Source organism: Sorex araneus, chromosome 9 (assembly GCF_027595985.1).
Source record: "Sorex araneus isolate mSorAra2 chromosome 9, mSorAra2.pri, whole genome shotgun sequence".
Taxonomy (NCBI): Eukaryota; Metazoa; Chordata; class Mammalia; order Eulipotyphla; family Soricidae; genus Sorex; species Sorex araneus.
Window position 1 is genome coordinate 64,847,263 of NC_073310.1, and position 15,289 is coordinate 64,862,551.

Genomic DNA, 15,289 nt, shown 5'->3' on the forward strand with positions numbered 1-15,289 from the left:
GGCCCGAACCCCAGTGCCCAAAGGGCCACCCCGAGACCCCGGGTCCTGTCCTGCCCAGCCCCCGGCCCCAGCCCCGCAGTCCCGCGCGTGCGCACTTGGCCCCCCCCCCTCGGGCCACACGGCCCCCTCCCGGCGCCCCCCCGAAGCCCCCCGGCCCCGAGAAGGCACTGGGCGGGAGGCAGGCGGTCTGCGGCCTTTATTGACGGGTCTCCGCGGCGGCGGCGGGGCTGTCCTCAGCTGTCCTCCTGCTGGCTCCGCTTCTGCGGGGACGGGACGGGACAGTGGCCTGAGCCCTCGGGCCCCCCGCCCCCCGCCCGCGCCCCCCGCCCGCCCCCCGCGCGGCCGTTACCAGCTTCAGGAAGTCGATGAGCTTGTGCGCGTCCTCCCCCGTGGACAGGTCCACGAAGTCCTTGGGCAGCCGGTAGCTGAGGTAGGGGCTGGGCTGCACCGTGGCCGCGCTGTCCGTGCAGCGGAAGGCCGGCGCGTCCTGCGCGACAGGGCCCTCAGCGCCGGGCCGGGCCGGGGCCCCCACCACACACACACACACACGCACACACACACACGCACACGCACACACGCACGCACACACACGCACGCACACAGGCACACACGCAAGCACGCACGCACGCACACACGCACACACACGCATGCACACAGGCACACACACACGCACACAGGCACACAAGCACACATACGCACACACACACGCACACACTCACACAAGCACACACGCACACAGGCACACAAGCACACACACAGGCACACAAGCACACACACGCACACACACACGCACGCACACACGCACGCACACACACACACACGTGGGCGGGCCGCGGGCAGGAGCGCGCGAGGGGAAGTGTGGGCGGGCCCTGAGGGGGGTGTGGGCAGGCACAGGGCGGGCGGGGTCTGGCACGTGAGGGGCACGTGTCCCAGTCCTAGGGACGAACCCGGTCGGGAGAGACTGTGACGCTGCCACGTGGCTGCTGGGGCGGCCAACAAGGGCAGCGGGGAGGCGGGGCGGGCGGGCGCACCCTCGGGGGAGACCACCCGGGGGCTGCAGCATGGGCTCTGGCCGGGCGCGAGGCCCAGTCTGGGGCGGCTGGCCTGAGGCCAGGAGGGCTGTGGGGGCGCGGGCGGGCTGCTGCAGGGGGGCCCGGCGGGGTGGAGGGAGGTGGGCGCGGGCCGGCTCACACGCACCTGCTCCGGCGCGTCACCGTCATCCCCTCGCAGCGCCGGCCCTGACACCAGCTCCTCCCAGGTGAACAGCAGCGGGTCCGTCACCTCCCCGAAGGGGTTGAAGTCGATCAGCCACACCTTGCCCTGGGGGCAGAGGGGACAGGTGGCCTCCCTCACCTCCGCGTCTCACCCTACTCCGAAGCCCGGGCCTCCACTACTTGGCCTGGAGGCGCAGACCAGGCCAGTGCCCAGCCTGTCCGGTCCCTGTCCAAGGGCCGACTCCTGCTGCCTGCTCGGCCTACGGATACTGGGGTGGAGCTGGAGTGATGTGCACGGGGCGCCCGCCTCGGGGGAAGCAGGATCGACGGGGCCGTCTGCGACACGGACCCCCAAACACGGACACCTCACGTCACTGCTGTAGACATGCGTCTCCCGACAGTTGGTGACCGGGACATTCTCCATGCTGCGGGTCCAAAGGCCTGTGTTGCCCCCAGAAGCTGGTGTGTGTGTGTGGGGGGGGGGAGTCTGGCCCCCTTCGCAGCAGCCATGCACCCCCAGATCCAAGCTGGTCCCACCCACTCCCCAGCGCGGTGCAGCCCCGACTTACCCTGCTGTCCCTGTAGATATCGAACACAACTGGGAAAGAAAACGAGACAAATCACAGCATTAACTCTTGGCTTTCCACCATCTAAGCTGCCTCCTGAAAGGCAAAACGCGTCTGATTCGCTCTCAAGAGTACGAATGACTCCAGGAACTTCCTGCTTCATGGCCTCTAAACTTCCGCCATCCGGCACCCTGCAGAGTGTTATGATTTCCCTTCCCCGTCTACTCTCAGTCTTAAGCCCCTACATTTAAAACCCCCAACCAGTGACCAGAGCGACAGTACGGTGGGGAGGACGCTTGCCTTGTACACGACTGAACCGGGTTCGATCCCCAGCACCACATATGGTCCTCTGAGCCCTCGGGATGTGATCCCTGAGCACAGAACCAGGAGTAAGTCCTGGGCACTGCTGGGTGTGGCCAAAAACCAAAACAAAAATTGTAATTAAAAGGGATTCTGACGGCAAAAGGTAAAATTCGCAGGCAAATCATCAGGAACTACTTCTAGCCAACAGGGTGAGATGTTTCACGACCGGCACGGAGTAAGGAGTGAGGCTGCTGCCTCTCCAGCCGCCCGGCGCGTGGCCATACTCACAGTCCTCGTCCAGGAACTTGTACTGAATGTGCCTCTGGAAGAAGTCCTGGATGCCGCGGCTGATCTCGTCCTTCTGCTTGGAGATGTGGTCGTAGTGCTGCGTGTAGTCCCGCTGGGACACGCCTGCCGAGGAGACCGTGTCACCCCAGCACAGCACAACGTCCTTTCCGGGAAAGCAAGACCCGTCGGGAGCGAGAGGAGTGGAAGGGAGGCCAGGGGGCATAGCCCTGCAGTTCACAGGACACAAGCCCCCCCTGACGCTGGCAAAGACCCTGTGGGAACTCCCGTGGGCAGGCGAAGCCCCACGCCCCAAGCATAATACAAACACTGGAGCAACCCTCGGTCCTCTCATTGACTAGGATGGAAGGATTAAGCCCTAAGCATGTTTATTAAGCAAAAAGTGAAAGCACTTCTTGTAAGCCTGCTGGTCAGGTCAGCTGCTCTTCAGACAGTTTCCCAGTTAATCCCACAATGGCTTTCTCCACAAGCTCCATTCCTTGGGGGAGAGGCCAAGTGCTCCTCGCCATATGCCTCCACAAGCGTGCGCAGGGAGTGGAGCAGAGCGGTGCTTTGGCCCGGGCCCATGCTGGGACCCCGGAGGCTGGGGGAAGCAGGCATCCCCTCCCTGCACCCCGACCCCTGCTGAGCCCCTTCCCTGGCGGTGTCCACATTCAGTCTTTTCAGGAATCCCTGGAGGCAGGGTAAACTCGAACACCCCCAGGTCTCTATTGGGCAAGTCAAACGAGGTCAACCTCACATTCACAAACTGTGCTGGTCGGAGTCTGTTCAAACCACATTTTTTCTCAGTTGAAGCTATATTTTACTTCATGGAAAACATGCTGAGATAAAAATAAATTCTCTTCAATATTTGACTGGAACAAGTGCTAGCAAGAAAATAAAAATGAGTGACAGAGGAGCTGGAGCATAGCACAGTGGGGAGGGCGTTTGCCTTGCACACGGCCGACCCGGGTTCAATTCCCAGCATCCCATAGGGTCCCCTGTGCACTGCCAGGAGTATTTCCTGAGTGCATGAGCCAGGAGTAACCCCTGTGCATCGCCGGGTATGACCCAAAAAGCAAAAAAAAAAAAAAAACCAAAGAGGAAGAGGCAACCCTATCACTTCACACATGCATTGTGTCAAGAATAAGCACAGGGCTGGAGTGGTGTACAGCGGGTAGGGCATTTGCCTTGCACACGGCCGACCCGGGTTCAATCCCTGGCATCCCGAGCACCACCAGGAGTAATTCCTGAGTGCAGAGCCAGGAGTGACCCCTGTGCATCACCGAGTGTGACCCAAAAAGCAAAAATAAAAAAGTGACAGTGACTAAGGTTTTTTTCTGGGGGGGGACAGTCTCGGTGTTCCGGCATTACTCAGGGGTGCTGGAGCGCACGGGGCGCCGAGGATGAACCAGGAGGAGCTCGCACACCGGCCCACGGGCGGCTTTTCAAGCACGCACTTACTGGCACACAGTTTCTCCTGCTCGAATGAGAGTGCTCCATGACAGAAATAAAAACTCACTCTGCACGACACTGAGGGAAGCATTTGCTGCGAGCTGCAGAGCCGGGACGCAGCGATGTGAGAGCCCCCCAGCCACGGTTTCCTCGGGCACGCCGTGGGCAGGGTGCGTTGGCGACCCTCTTCTCTGCGGCCCGGGCACACGGCCCTGCGCTAGAGGCAGGTCTGAGAGACAGAGGGGAAGCCTGCCGGAACAGCCACCTCAGGGCAATACCACAGCCTCACCGATGAGCTTGTTTTCCTTTACAAAACACCGGAACTCAGCCCCAGGAATTAATTCGCACCACTTCCGGAGAACAAGCTGTGGACAGAGGGAAGGAAAACGAGAATAAGGTCACGGGAAAGGGGGTGTCCAGTAGGGTAGGAGACTCTATCTCAATCACAGCTGTTACCTCCTCTAAAAAAGGTCCCTAGGCTACTGTCTGGACTGGCTGAGCAGTGCCGTGGGTCTCCCTCCACATGTGCGGGGCAGAGACCTCGGATGTGGGGACCAAGTACAACAGGACAAGATCCGTCATCCCTGTGATGCCCACTAGGCACACAGAACTGTCGCCACGGGGCCATCAACCACCCTATTATTTACGCTCCTCACCCCTTTGAAGCCGCCAAGGACAAAGTCATCCCAAAGCTCCTTTCTGCAGGGGAGACCGATCACTGTCGGTGACCTGGAAAGACTGCCACGACCTTCTCACCATCTTAACGGTCAGGGACGGTGGGGCCGGGAGAGGTATGGTGGTCAGGACACGGGCCCAGCAGCCCCGCAGCCTCGGCCCTTGCACTGAGCATCACCGGGGCGCCCTGGGAGATGCCCCACCCCACCCCAGTGAAGTGGCCGGAGCAAGTGCAGAGGCTGAGGCACTTGCTTGCATACGGCTGACACAGTTGCTGCCAGACCAGCATGGCATGCGGTTCTCACGACTAGGAATGACCCCCGAGCACAGAGCCGGGTGCGCCCCCAGACCAGAAACCAAACCAACAAAAGCTCAGACAGTGCTGGAAGGGGCCGGGCGAGAGGCTGCAGGAGCTGTCTGTTCTGGGGTCACACGCGGTGGTGCTCAGGGCCCGCGTGGGGCCAGGCTCCCACCAGCGCTCCTGTCTACAGAACCCGAGCTCGGCCCCAAGCCTCTCCCAGCCCTGCTTGTCCAGGACGTGCCCCTCCAGCTGTCCTTCCCCACTCGGGGCTCTCGGCCCTCTCGTGCGGTGACCCCGTGAGGCCGCGCCCCCAGGCTCCAGCCTCCTGCACGTGAACTCGGTGGGCTGAGCACAGACCATAGCATACACGACAGGCTCCCTCCCGCGCGGCTCTCTGACCCCAGGCCTTCACCCCGCCCAGCCGCGGCCGCCTCTCTGGGGCGTGGGGTGGCTTCGCTGCCTGCGGTGCTGGTGACTGCAGCCAGCGCCTCACGGGCGCGAGGCGGGTGCTCCGTTAAGGGCCTGCATCCTTAAACAGGCGGGCAGCTATACACAGAATCCCCTGTGCAGCGTCTGGGGTTTAATTACTCTGGCAGTGCCATTCTTGCAGGCGTTGAGGACTGGGTTCCAAATCGCGTGCACTAACATGATAATGGCCATCCTAAAAAAAGCAATAGGAGCAAATTCTGGCAAAATAAATCTTGGAGACACAATGACATCTCAACGCCTCGGAGCAGGGCAGGAGAAACCATCTGGCGGCAGGGGCACACCCCGCGGTACTCAGGGGTTACCGTGGGCTCTGTGCTCAGGCCTTACTCCTGTCAGTGCCTGGGGACTAATGGGGTGCGAGGCAGGCGCCGTGGCCACTGTCCCTCGGCTCCGGCCCCATCTCCTTCCTGAGTCCAGCTCCGAGCAGATGAAGCTGTTCTGTGAGCCTAAAGTGCCCTGCACACACACAGACACTGTCCTAACAACCGCTGAGGGGCCGCAGAGCATGGGGTCAGTCCTGGTGCGTCCCCTGGCACCACGGACAGTCCTGGATCACCGTCAGGGAGTACTGCTGCGCACGGACCCAAAAATTAAAAACAAAAGATCCGTGATCTGGAAAAATGCCCACTGGGTGGTATGAAGTCAAAGAGAAGACTCAGAGCATACAGACCTCAGTGCCACGCGCTACAGGCCCCGAGACCGCTGGGCAGCTGGGAAACGTGTCCTGCTGCATGGCACAAGCCCAGAAGCAAAACCCACCCACCACACCCAGCCCACCTGACCAGGCCACTGTGAAAACGCTGGACTGGGAGCTGAGAGACATGAAGAGACGACGGTCCTAAAGCTCTGGGACTAGTTCTACTGGGTGGCACAGATGCAGGAAGGCAAAGTTCCACCGAGGCGCGAGCACCCCACATTTTCACATGCACGGGAGAGCGGCGGGTGATGATCAGCCGGGAAGGGGTGAAGCCCAGAACCAGCATCTGAGAGAAAATGTTCCCGATTCCCATCTAAAGGGGCCACGGGGCCAGTCCAGCAGGGAGGGAAGGTGTTTGCCTTGCACACCCCAGATCCAGGTTCAATCCCCAGCACCCCACATGGTCCCCCGAGCACCGCCAGCGGTAACTCCCGAGTGCAGAGCCAGGTGTGACCCAAAAACCAAACAAACAAGCCAGAAAAAAAAAAAAAAAGCCTCTCACCTCATATTCCAGGCAAGGGTCCGGGGAGTCATCCGTGCAGTGGACAAACCTTTGGAGGGAAAATGGGCAGGTGAGTGAGTGGGTCCCGCGTCAGCTCATCCTCCGTGCCCGTCCGCGTGGTGGTCTGCAGGAGGCTTGGGGCGGGACGGGTGATGGCTCGAGCAGGACAGCCGGTGACAGGAGTGTGAGAGGGGCTCTCACAGTCCCTGACCCTCCGGAGGGGTCTGGGCACAGCCTGGAGCCTGGGAGAGCTGGAGGGGCAGGACAGAGGAACGAGGGGAAAAGCTCCGGCGGAAGCAGGAGGGTCCCTCCCACAGAGGGGCGTGGGGAGCAGAGCCAACAGAGCTCTGAGGAACTCAGAACTGCTGGGCGTACCCCCCAAAACACAAACCAGATGCAGCCACCTGAAGCAGATCAACCACACGCATGGCCCTTCACGGCCACAGTGCAGCCGCAAGGGCTCAGCGTCCAGCACCGCCCTGAAGCAGGAAGCCCGTGGTGAACGCCCAGCAGTGCTGGGAGCACAACCAGGGGTGCCCCCCTCCCCAGACAAAACAGAACCACTGCGGGTGCGGTGCCAAGGCTGGGGCTCGGTGGCAGAACACATGCCCGAAGCATGAGGCCCGCGGCTCCCTTCCTGGCACTGAGCAGGGTCAAGGTTCTGTCAGCTGTCAGGTCCAGTTAGGCAAAAACTTGGGCCCCGGAAATGTTTTGCTGCTGAACTTTAGAATTAATAACTAGTTTGGGGAGAACTGACAAAAACAACGCTGAAAACAGCCTCACGGATACTGCGGTAGATACTGGCAACTTCCTGACGCCAGGAGTCACCCTGCACCCGCAGGAGAGGAGGAGACTGCACTCTCCTCGCAGTGCTCTCCTCTAAATGCCAACTGAGGAGTGGGCAGTGGGGTTCCTTCTCGTGCTGGCTCACTGGAGTGACACTGTATCACTGTCGTCCTGCTGCTCAATGATTTGCTCGAGGGGCACCAGTAACGTCTCCATTGCTAGACTTGTTACTGTTTTTGGCATATTGAATACACCACGGGGAGCTTGCCAGGCTCTGCCGTGTGAGCGAGATACTCTCGGTAGCTTGCCGGGCTCTCCGAGAGGGACGGAAGAATCGAACACAGGTCGGCCACATGCAAGGCCAATGCCCTACCTGCTGTGCTGAAGTGACCTGTAACTCAACAAGTCTAATCGCAGAGATAAGTACCTGGGCAGGAGGTTATAGTGCGCGTAACGCAGACGGGTCAGGTTAAAGGGGAGCGTGGCCAAGAGCCTATGAAGGAACGCTCTGCATCACGCCTCATCAGAGAACGCAAACCAGAACAACGGGGTACCACCTCACACCACACCTCACACCAGGGAGCCCGGCACACAGCACAAAGAAGACAGACAACCCGTGTTGGCATGGCTGTGGGGACAGAGGAGCCCTTGGCCACTGCTGATGGGAAAGCGACGGGGCCGGTCACCAGTGCAGTTCTCCAAACACTAAGAACTGAGCTTCCATCTGAGCCAGCTATCCCAGTTCCTGGTGTCCACCGCTTTGGAATAAAGCCCCAGAGCTTTCTTCCCTGGAGCCCAGCAGAGCTCCTAGGCAGCACTGTGCACGGTAGCCAGACTGGGAACAGCCAAGAGCACACGACAGGATAAAGGGACCCTGCGATGGAACGTGCTCCGTGAGGATGGGTCTGGAGAGTGTTACACCAAGTGACCCGGCCAGGAGGGGGAGAGATACAGAACGAGCCCTCTCACATGTGTGTGAACAGCCGGACAAAGGCAGAAACAGGCCCTGAGCACTGCAGACTGAGCGTATCCGGGACAGGACAGGGTGTGTGCTGGGGGCGTGGTCCTGAGACAGTGGGGGAGGAAACAGATTCTCCAGGGGAGCAGGGTTATCAGGACGCTGCATGAAGTTCTCACGGGACTGTCAATCATGGTGCCTCACAATTGGGTGGAGAGGATGGATTTTGTTTTATTGAATGACTGAGGGTACCTGGGGGTAAACACATACAGGGCCTGTCTGACTACTCAGCCCCAGCCTCAACTTCCCCTCTTTTCCCCTCCTCCAGGCAGGCAGGGGTGCTGTGAGGCGGGCACAGACAGCAGTATCAGGGGTCGCTCCCCCGCGCTCAGCCCCCGCCCGACTCCCCACTCCTGAGCGCTAGTGCCAGGCAGGCCCCACGCCGACTCCTCCGTAAGCCGGACCCAGGGCCCAGAGGGGACACACTCACGGCTGCGTGAAGTCCCGGGTGATGAAGTCGGAACTCTTGAACAGGAGGAAGATGTCGCTGAGGGTCCGGCACTTGAGCGAACTGTTCATGGCTATCCAGTAGGCGTCCTGCGTGGGGAAGCACAGGGCACACAGCTCAGAGGCACCCGCGCCCCTGGGACTGAGCGACACGTGCTGGGCCCCCCCGCCCCCGCTCAGGGCCCCCTGCCCCGCTGAGGAACCTGCGGGAGGCGAGGCTCACCGCTGAGCCGCACAGCTCGGCTCACGTCACGCGCTTTTCATTTCCCCTTGGGTTAGAAAAATTTTAGAAGAATCTTAGAAGAACTTTCCTGAGACCAACCTCGACAAACTTCAGATTGCTCCAGTGTTAAAATAAGAAACGGCATGTAAGAGACCCGCTGGCCTCGCAAACTGCCGCTTCGGAATCCCAGCACATTCCTAATTTTTATGGCTTTTCGGCAGAGAAACAAAGTTGCCAGTCAGACTGAGAGAGAATGTGTGTCCTTGGATTCTAACTGACCCGCCGCCGCCAGAGGCTGATCCTGGCAGTGCCTGGAGCTTCTCCGGCTGAGGGAGGAGCCGACACGCTGAGGGCGGTCCTGGCAGGGGGGCGCGTACCTGGGGGGCGCTCCAGTTCAGCTTGGGGAACACGCTGCCGCCCAGGGAGTTGATGGCTTCCTGCACCTTCGTGGCGAACTCGGGGAACTCGGGTGCCTGCGGAGAGAGAGAGGCCGCTGGGCTGCGTGCTGGGTCCATAGCCCATTCTCCATCACCGTCAGCGTTCCTCACCTCGGCCCTGTAAAGCCACGGCAGCTGCCGCCTAGCAGAGACAGAGAAACAGATCGACAGCAGGTGCTTGGATGGCAGGACGCGCCCCCAGACAACCAAACCAGATCACACAAGGAGGGATGCCCTGGGCACCCGCCGGTCGAGGCCCGAGGCCTGTCTCTCAGACCTCCTGAAAGGCGCAGCTCCTGCGCAGGAAGGGACAGAGCAGACCCTGGACAGAGCCGCACTCGAGTCCCGTGTCCAGTTACGGGTCAGGAGTCCTGGACACGTCCCCAAAAGGTTTCATGAGGATGAGGAATAAGTTATGTGGTCGACTATTTAAACACTGCTATTTCCAGGCACGCTGAGAGTAAACAAGACTCAGAAATAGGGTCCTGCCCACCGAAAGCGGCCTGTCCACTCTGGGTGTCGTAAATACTTCACATAAGAGTGACCAAGACATTTTTGTCTCCCAAGCAGGCAGTAAACAGACACGGTGTGAGGGACTTCAGGGGGCCACTGGCTCTCACCCGCCAGAGGGGTTGGCCCGGCTACCAGCGTGGGAGACGTGAGGCAGGGGTCCCTTCTGCGGCTCGCACCCCACCGGTCTATGAGGACCCCTGCCCCGCCCAGGGAAAGTGAGGCCAGGGCCCAGTGACCCCAGCACCCTGCCCTATGGTCAGGCGGCTGATGCTGACCCCGGGGTTCACTCGAGGGAAAATGGTGGCAGAAGGTGGGAAAGAGGCCAAGAAACGTCACTTTAACAGACCGAGCTCTTCCTCCGGCCCAGAGAACAATTCAGGCGGCTCCAGGACGGCCCGGCGGCCCCTCTGCTCACCGCCCTTCCTCTGCTCACCGCCCTTCCCCTGCTCACCACCCTTCCCCTGCCGGCGAGGCCCGTCTGCCCGCTGCAGATGGCACTCCCTTCAGCTCTGACTCGGGGGCTAAGCGGAAGTGCGCCCAGGGCTTTGGGAATGAGTGACGGCACCTCTGTTCCCCACTACTCCCTGCGAGCCCCTGAGGGTGCTGGCCGTTTCCCTCCCCGCGCCCCGCCCCCCATCCGGAAGGACACCAAGATCCGTACTGGAAGATTTCACCCAATTCCAGGAAACTTCTGTCCCCAGGCCTGGCAGCGTGCACATGGCTCTCGAGCTCTGCATCACGCCCCCAAGGGGCCGGGCTCCCTGAACCCTCTGCCCCACAGCCCTGGAGCAATCTCGAGTGGGAGCGAGTTCAGAGGGCGCCAAGAGGAGCGCGACCCTCTGTGGGTGCCTCACCGCCGAGCCCCCTCCTGGGAGATGACTCCCGGGGGTGACGGGAAGGGCCAGGGCACCCCAGGCCTCGCACCAGCCTCCTGAGACAGGACCCCGCTCCCACCTACTGGAGGAACAGCCAGGCCCCGGACGCGAGCTCTCTGGAGGGCTGACCCAGCAGCGGCTGGCTCCCACACCCACTCCTCGGGCCGCCACACAGACACAGAGCCCTCGACGGGGCTGCGGCCCACACGCCTGTGATCGCGACCTGCGGTCTTCCTCGGGACAAAGGGCGCTGCCCTCCCCCTGCCCTCCCTGCCTTCCCACAGGCCCCCACGCCCTCCTGCAGTGTATGAAACTGGCATTTTCCTCTACGGTTCTGACTTTGTGCCTGAGATACGTGCGCCCACCCACAACCACGGCAAGAGCAACGCTTAAGACAGGCTGGCATTCAGCACAGACTCCGGGCCAAGGACGCACACGCAGTGACGCTGGGGACCAAAGCCAGGCCCGCCACATGTCAGCAAGCGCCTTATTCACTCTGGCCCCGGTGGGTCCTTCTGGTGAGAAACCACGGGAACGGGGCAGGGCCCAGGGCACGGTCAGGCCTCCCAGCAGCCCCGCCGCAGCCTTCTGAGAAGAGCGAGGGAAAGACACAGTGACCACTAGCTTTCCTGTCAGGCCACACACGGTGCCACCTGCAGGCAGCTCTCCATGCCCCTCTACTCCGGGGGCACCTCCAGTCACCCCGCAGGTGACGAGGCTCCTGGTGGCGGGAGTCACACGGCGCCATCTCCGCTCTCTCCGTGGAACCCAGGACGTCGGGGAGAGGCGACACGGGTGCTGCACGGAGCTGCTGTCACGGGAGGAGGTGCAGGCGGGAGGGACGCGTGGTGTCCCCTCGCTCTGGAGGAGCCCACAGCGAGACCGAAACGCCGAGTCCGTGGACAGACCCCCGGGGCCCCAGGCTGCCCTTACCGTCAGCGTGGCCGTGTTCTCGTCATCGGACCACTACATGGAGGACAGAAACAAGACACGGCATCAGAGGCTGTCTGGGCTTCCAGGAAGCAGCCCCCTCTCAGACACCCCCAGACAGGAGCCCCCCTGGACACCCCACAGGCGGGAGCCCCCTCAGGCACCCGCAGACGGGAGCCAGCGCCCCTGAACACAGGAGATGCTTGAGGGGCACCTCAGTGGACACTTTGGTGACCATGCTAAGGTCAAAGATCAGACCCTCTCCCCAAAGCACTTGATGAGGAGTCCACGGGAGAGGTGACGGTGGTCTGTTCCCTCCTTTGAGAGGCCAGGGGCTGCACCGTCCACTCGCACCAACCTGTATCTCCTCGGCCTCGTCGTCGCTGTCCGGCTGCGCGCGTGCGGCGGGCTCCTCCCTGGAAGGGCGGGAAGCAAACCTGAAGCCAGGAAGGGGCCGCGGGGCCTGGCCTAGGGTCATGGACTCTGCATGTGCGGGGAGCTGGTCGCAGAGGGAGAGCGGGGTTAGGGGGCAAAAACAAACGGACAAATGAGGGGTCAGGGCCGCCCCCTCAAGAGACGCCACAGGAGACTTTCACGGCTCCTCCCGGAAACTGCCAGGACACGGGGGTCTCGGGAACGCTCCGAGCCCCCCTCTGACGTGCCTCACTGTCAGCCTGACCCCAGAATCTGGGGCGCGTGGACGCCAAGGGGGCGGACCAGGGGTTTGTGCTGAGGGCCTGGGGGACTGAGCAGGAACAGCCCCCGCCCCCCAATGTCCCCAGGGCCCAGGATGCTGGGGAGAGTCGGCACGCGGCCACACCAGCCCAGCCCTAGGGTTCAGGTTCCCTCCTGGGTCAGCGCTTACGTGCCCACAGGCGCATCCCCTGCGACCCGTGTACAGGATGTACAGGACCGAAGCCGCCTCCACAGCTGAGGGGCTTCCCACATACGTGCGCCCATGCCTCGAGGCTGCGGAGACACGCTGCGTGTCCACTCCCCTTGCTCCACAGCACCCTCAGAGGGCGCGCAGGAGGGGCCAGCCGAGGACAAAGGGCGCCGCCCGACAAGTCGGACCCACACAGCAGAGCCCTGGGCAGCCTGAAGCAAGGGACCCCGAGGACACCCCCCACACCGGCACCGTCTCGGGAAGGGGCTGCCTCACACCTCTGTCCTGAAGGCAGAGCTGAACCACCTGCTCAGACCCGCAAGCAGCAGAGGGACGCGGGGGCTCTGCAGGCGAGACTCACTGAGCACTGCTGAGGACTTGGGAGCACTAGTGAGCAATGGTGATTCTCACCATGGGGGAGGGGAGGAGGGTGGGGAGGAGGTTCAGCTGGGGTGTGGATGAGAGTTCAAGCCCCAGCACCACCTCCATAACTGAGTGCGACCCCCAACAAGCTCCACAGCCCAGAGTGCCCCCCGCCACACACACACACACCACCACCACCACCACCACCACCACCATCACCGCCACCACGACGGAGAAACGGGGAATCAGACAGCAAGCAGCAGAGACAGGCACTAAAGCTAACACATCTGTTTTACACGGTCGGAGCGAGATTTAATTTTGACGCGTCTTAAGGATAAAGGCTAAAGCGCTTTATCCCTGCGACTTTACCTTCCCGAGACCACCAGAGTCCCGTCATCCAGGAGGTAATCCTTCACGTTCTGGGGGAGCGGGAGGATGACACTGGAAGAGAAAGCGCACACACAAGCAGGTCACTCCGGACACCCACCGAGGCAGGGACAGGCATCTGAGCTTGAGGGACTCTTGAAGGACTCTCTCCTGTCGCTCTAATATAAACGGGTGCAGTGTGGTGTGACGCTGCCTGGCTCTCGGCAGGCAGAAACAGCCGCGCAGCGCCCACACGAGGCTCCTGCAGTCGGCCCCGCTGTCTGGGTGGGGATCAGACCAAACGAGCCCCAGGCGGGAACGAGGCCCAAGTGGCACGGCGGGAGCAACACTGTCGGAAAGTTCGGGGCCTGTCAAGCAGGGAGACGGGCAGGGCACAGTGAAACTGCCCGTCCGTGAGCCCGCTGGCAGTGGACGCTGGGGGCACCTCGCTCCCGGGACCAGCAGGGAGAGAAGCGCCTCTCCCTGGGCTCCCCAGTCAACGCGCCTCATCAGAGCGGAGGGAGAGCAAGGCCAACGTGGACCAGGGAGAAGCTTCAGGGTGGGACACCGCCTCTCACTCTGCAGAGGACAAAACGTCAGAACACTCGGACAGGGGCTGGGGAGGGGCTCCCCGGGGTGGGCACAGCCTTGCATGTGGGAGCCCCGGGCTCAATCCCCAGTACCTCCAAGTCCCCCTAAGCAACATGGCTGTGCCCTTCCCCAAACCCTGGCACAGACACCTAAAAGGAATGCTATTACTGACCCTCAGGGGTACATAGATCCTTTTTTTAAAAAAATGTAAAACAGGGGTGAGAGTGATAGCACAGCAGGTAGAGCATTTGCCTTGCACGTGGCCAACTGGGGTTCGATTCCCAGCACCCCATAGGGTCCCCCAAGCACTGCCAGGAGTGATCCCCAAGTCAGAACCAGAAGTAACCCCTGAGCACCACCAAGTGTGGCCTCAAAACAAACACAAAACACGTGTCAAACAGCTCTAGGGCACTTGCCTTACACTCAGGAAGCTCTGGGTTTAACCTCAGCAGCGCCAAGGAAGAAAGCCCAGCAGTAACTGTGCGGAAGTCAAGGACACCACCCACAGCCTGCTGTGAGTCCCGAACGTCGCCAACTTGAAACATGCCTCATGCATTTTGGCGCCCCACAAAAACGTTCTGAGCGTGCCATTCTCTGCCCACACACGGGCTTCCTTGGCATCAGAGGTGACGGTGACCACCGTGTGGGCCCTAGAAGGCTGGCCAATCTAACTTCCCCGCTGGACAGGATTCAGGAGCCTGAGCGACAGCGCAGCAGGGCGGGCGTTTGCCTTGCAGGCGGCAGACCCCAGCTCGGTATCCGGCATCCCAGGTTCTCCCTTAACACCCAGGAGGGATCCGGGCACGGGGTACCACCGGGTGTGTGTGTGTGTGTGTGTGTGTACCACGTGTGTGTGTATGTGTGTGTGTGCGAAAGATATGGGTGGCTCAACGTCACTGACTGGAGGCGGAGGGGGACAGGCAGCCCCCGGGCCAGGTGTATCACGCGGCGTCTCCGGCCGGCGGCGGGCCTGGGGCGGAGGGGGTCGGGGAGGCGACAGGGAGACGCTCAACTTTCCCGGCGCCCCCCTGCAGCCCGGTGCAGAAGCCCTGCACGGTGGAGGGGGGGAGGGGAGCGGCCCGTCTCTGCCCCCCGGCCCGTCTCTGCCCCCCCGGCCCGTCTCTGCGTCCGGGCCGTCCCGGGAGCGCTGCAGGGGTCTCCCCGCCGCGCCGCCCCCCGGGCCCGACCTGCGGCTGCCCGGCCCGCCGCACCTCTTGATGGTCAGGCTCCGGAAGAGCGGGTACCACGCCGAGAACTGGCAGTGCAGCACCTGCTCCTTCTTCATCGTCCCGCACGCCGGCGCCGCCACTTCCGGCCCCGCCGCGCTGCCCCGGAAGGGAATCCCCGGAGCCGCGGCCGCGGGGCGC

The 15,289-nt window shown here is 62.1% G+C and overlaps 1 protein-coding gene across 2 annotated transcripts; it reads right to left on the reverse strand.

Moving 5' to 3' along the window:
• Nucleotides 1-177: 177 nt before the first annotated feature.
• Nucleotides 178-15,287, reverse strand: CDC123 (cell division cycle 123). Of its 2 annotated transcripts, none has more exons than XM_055147253.1 (13): nt 15,134-15,287; nt 13,335-13,406; nt 12,075-12,132; nt 11,720-11,752; nt 9,339-9,434; nt 8,722-8,828; nt 6,488-6,536; nt 4,113-4,188; nt 2,372-2,494; nt 1,784-1,812; nt 1,198-1,320; nt 350-487; nt 178-260 (listed from the first exon to the last, which is right to left on the reverse strand). In XM_055147253.1, the coding sequence occupies exons 1-13, from the start codon at nt 15,205-15,207 to the stop codon at nt 234-236; spliced, it is 1,005 nt and encodes a 334-aa protein (XP_055003228.1). In that variant the 5' UTR covers nt 15,208-15,287; the 3' UTR covers nt 178-233. The 2 variants fall into 2 exon arrangements, with proteins under 2 accessions (XP_055003228.1, XP_055003229.1); XM_055147254.1 differs by having other exon boundaries at nt 12,075-12,215; nt 15,134-15,200.
• Between the last annotated feature and the right edge of the window lie 2 nt (nt 15,288-15,289).

Coding starts and splice junctions, on each gene's coding strand:
- CDC123 (XM_055147253.1), bottom strand. CDS start 15,207: ATGAAGAAGGAGCAGGTGCTGCACTGCCAGTTCTCGGCGTGGTACCCG. Junction 1,813..2,371: donor CAAGTTCCTGGACGAGGACT/GTGAGTATGGCC, acceptor TTTCTTTCCCAG/TTGTGTTCGATATCTACAGG. Junction 488..1,197: donor ACGGTGACGCGCCGGAGCAG/GTGCGTGTGAGC, acceptor CCTGTCGCGCAG/GACGCGCCGGCCTTCCGCTG.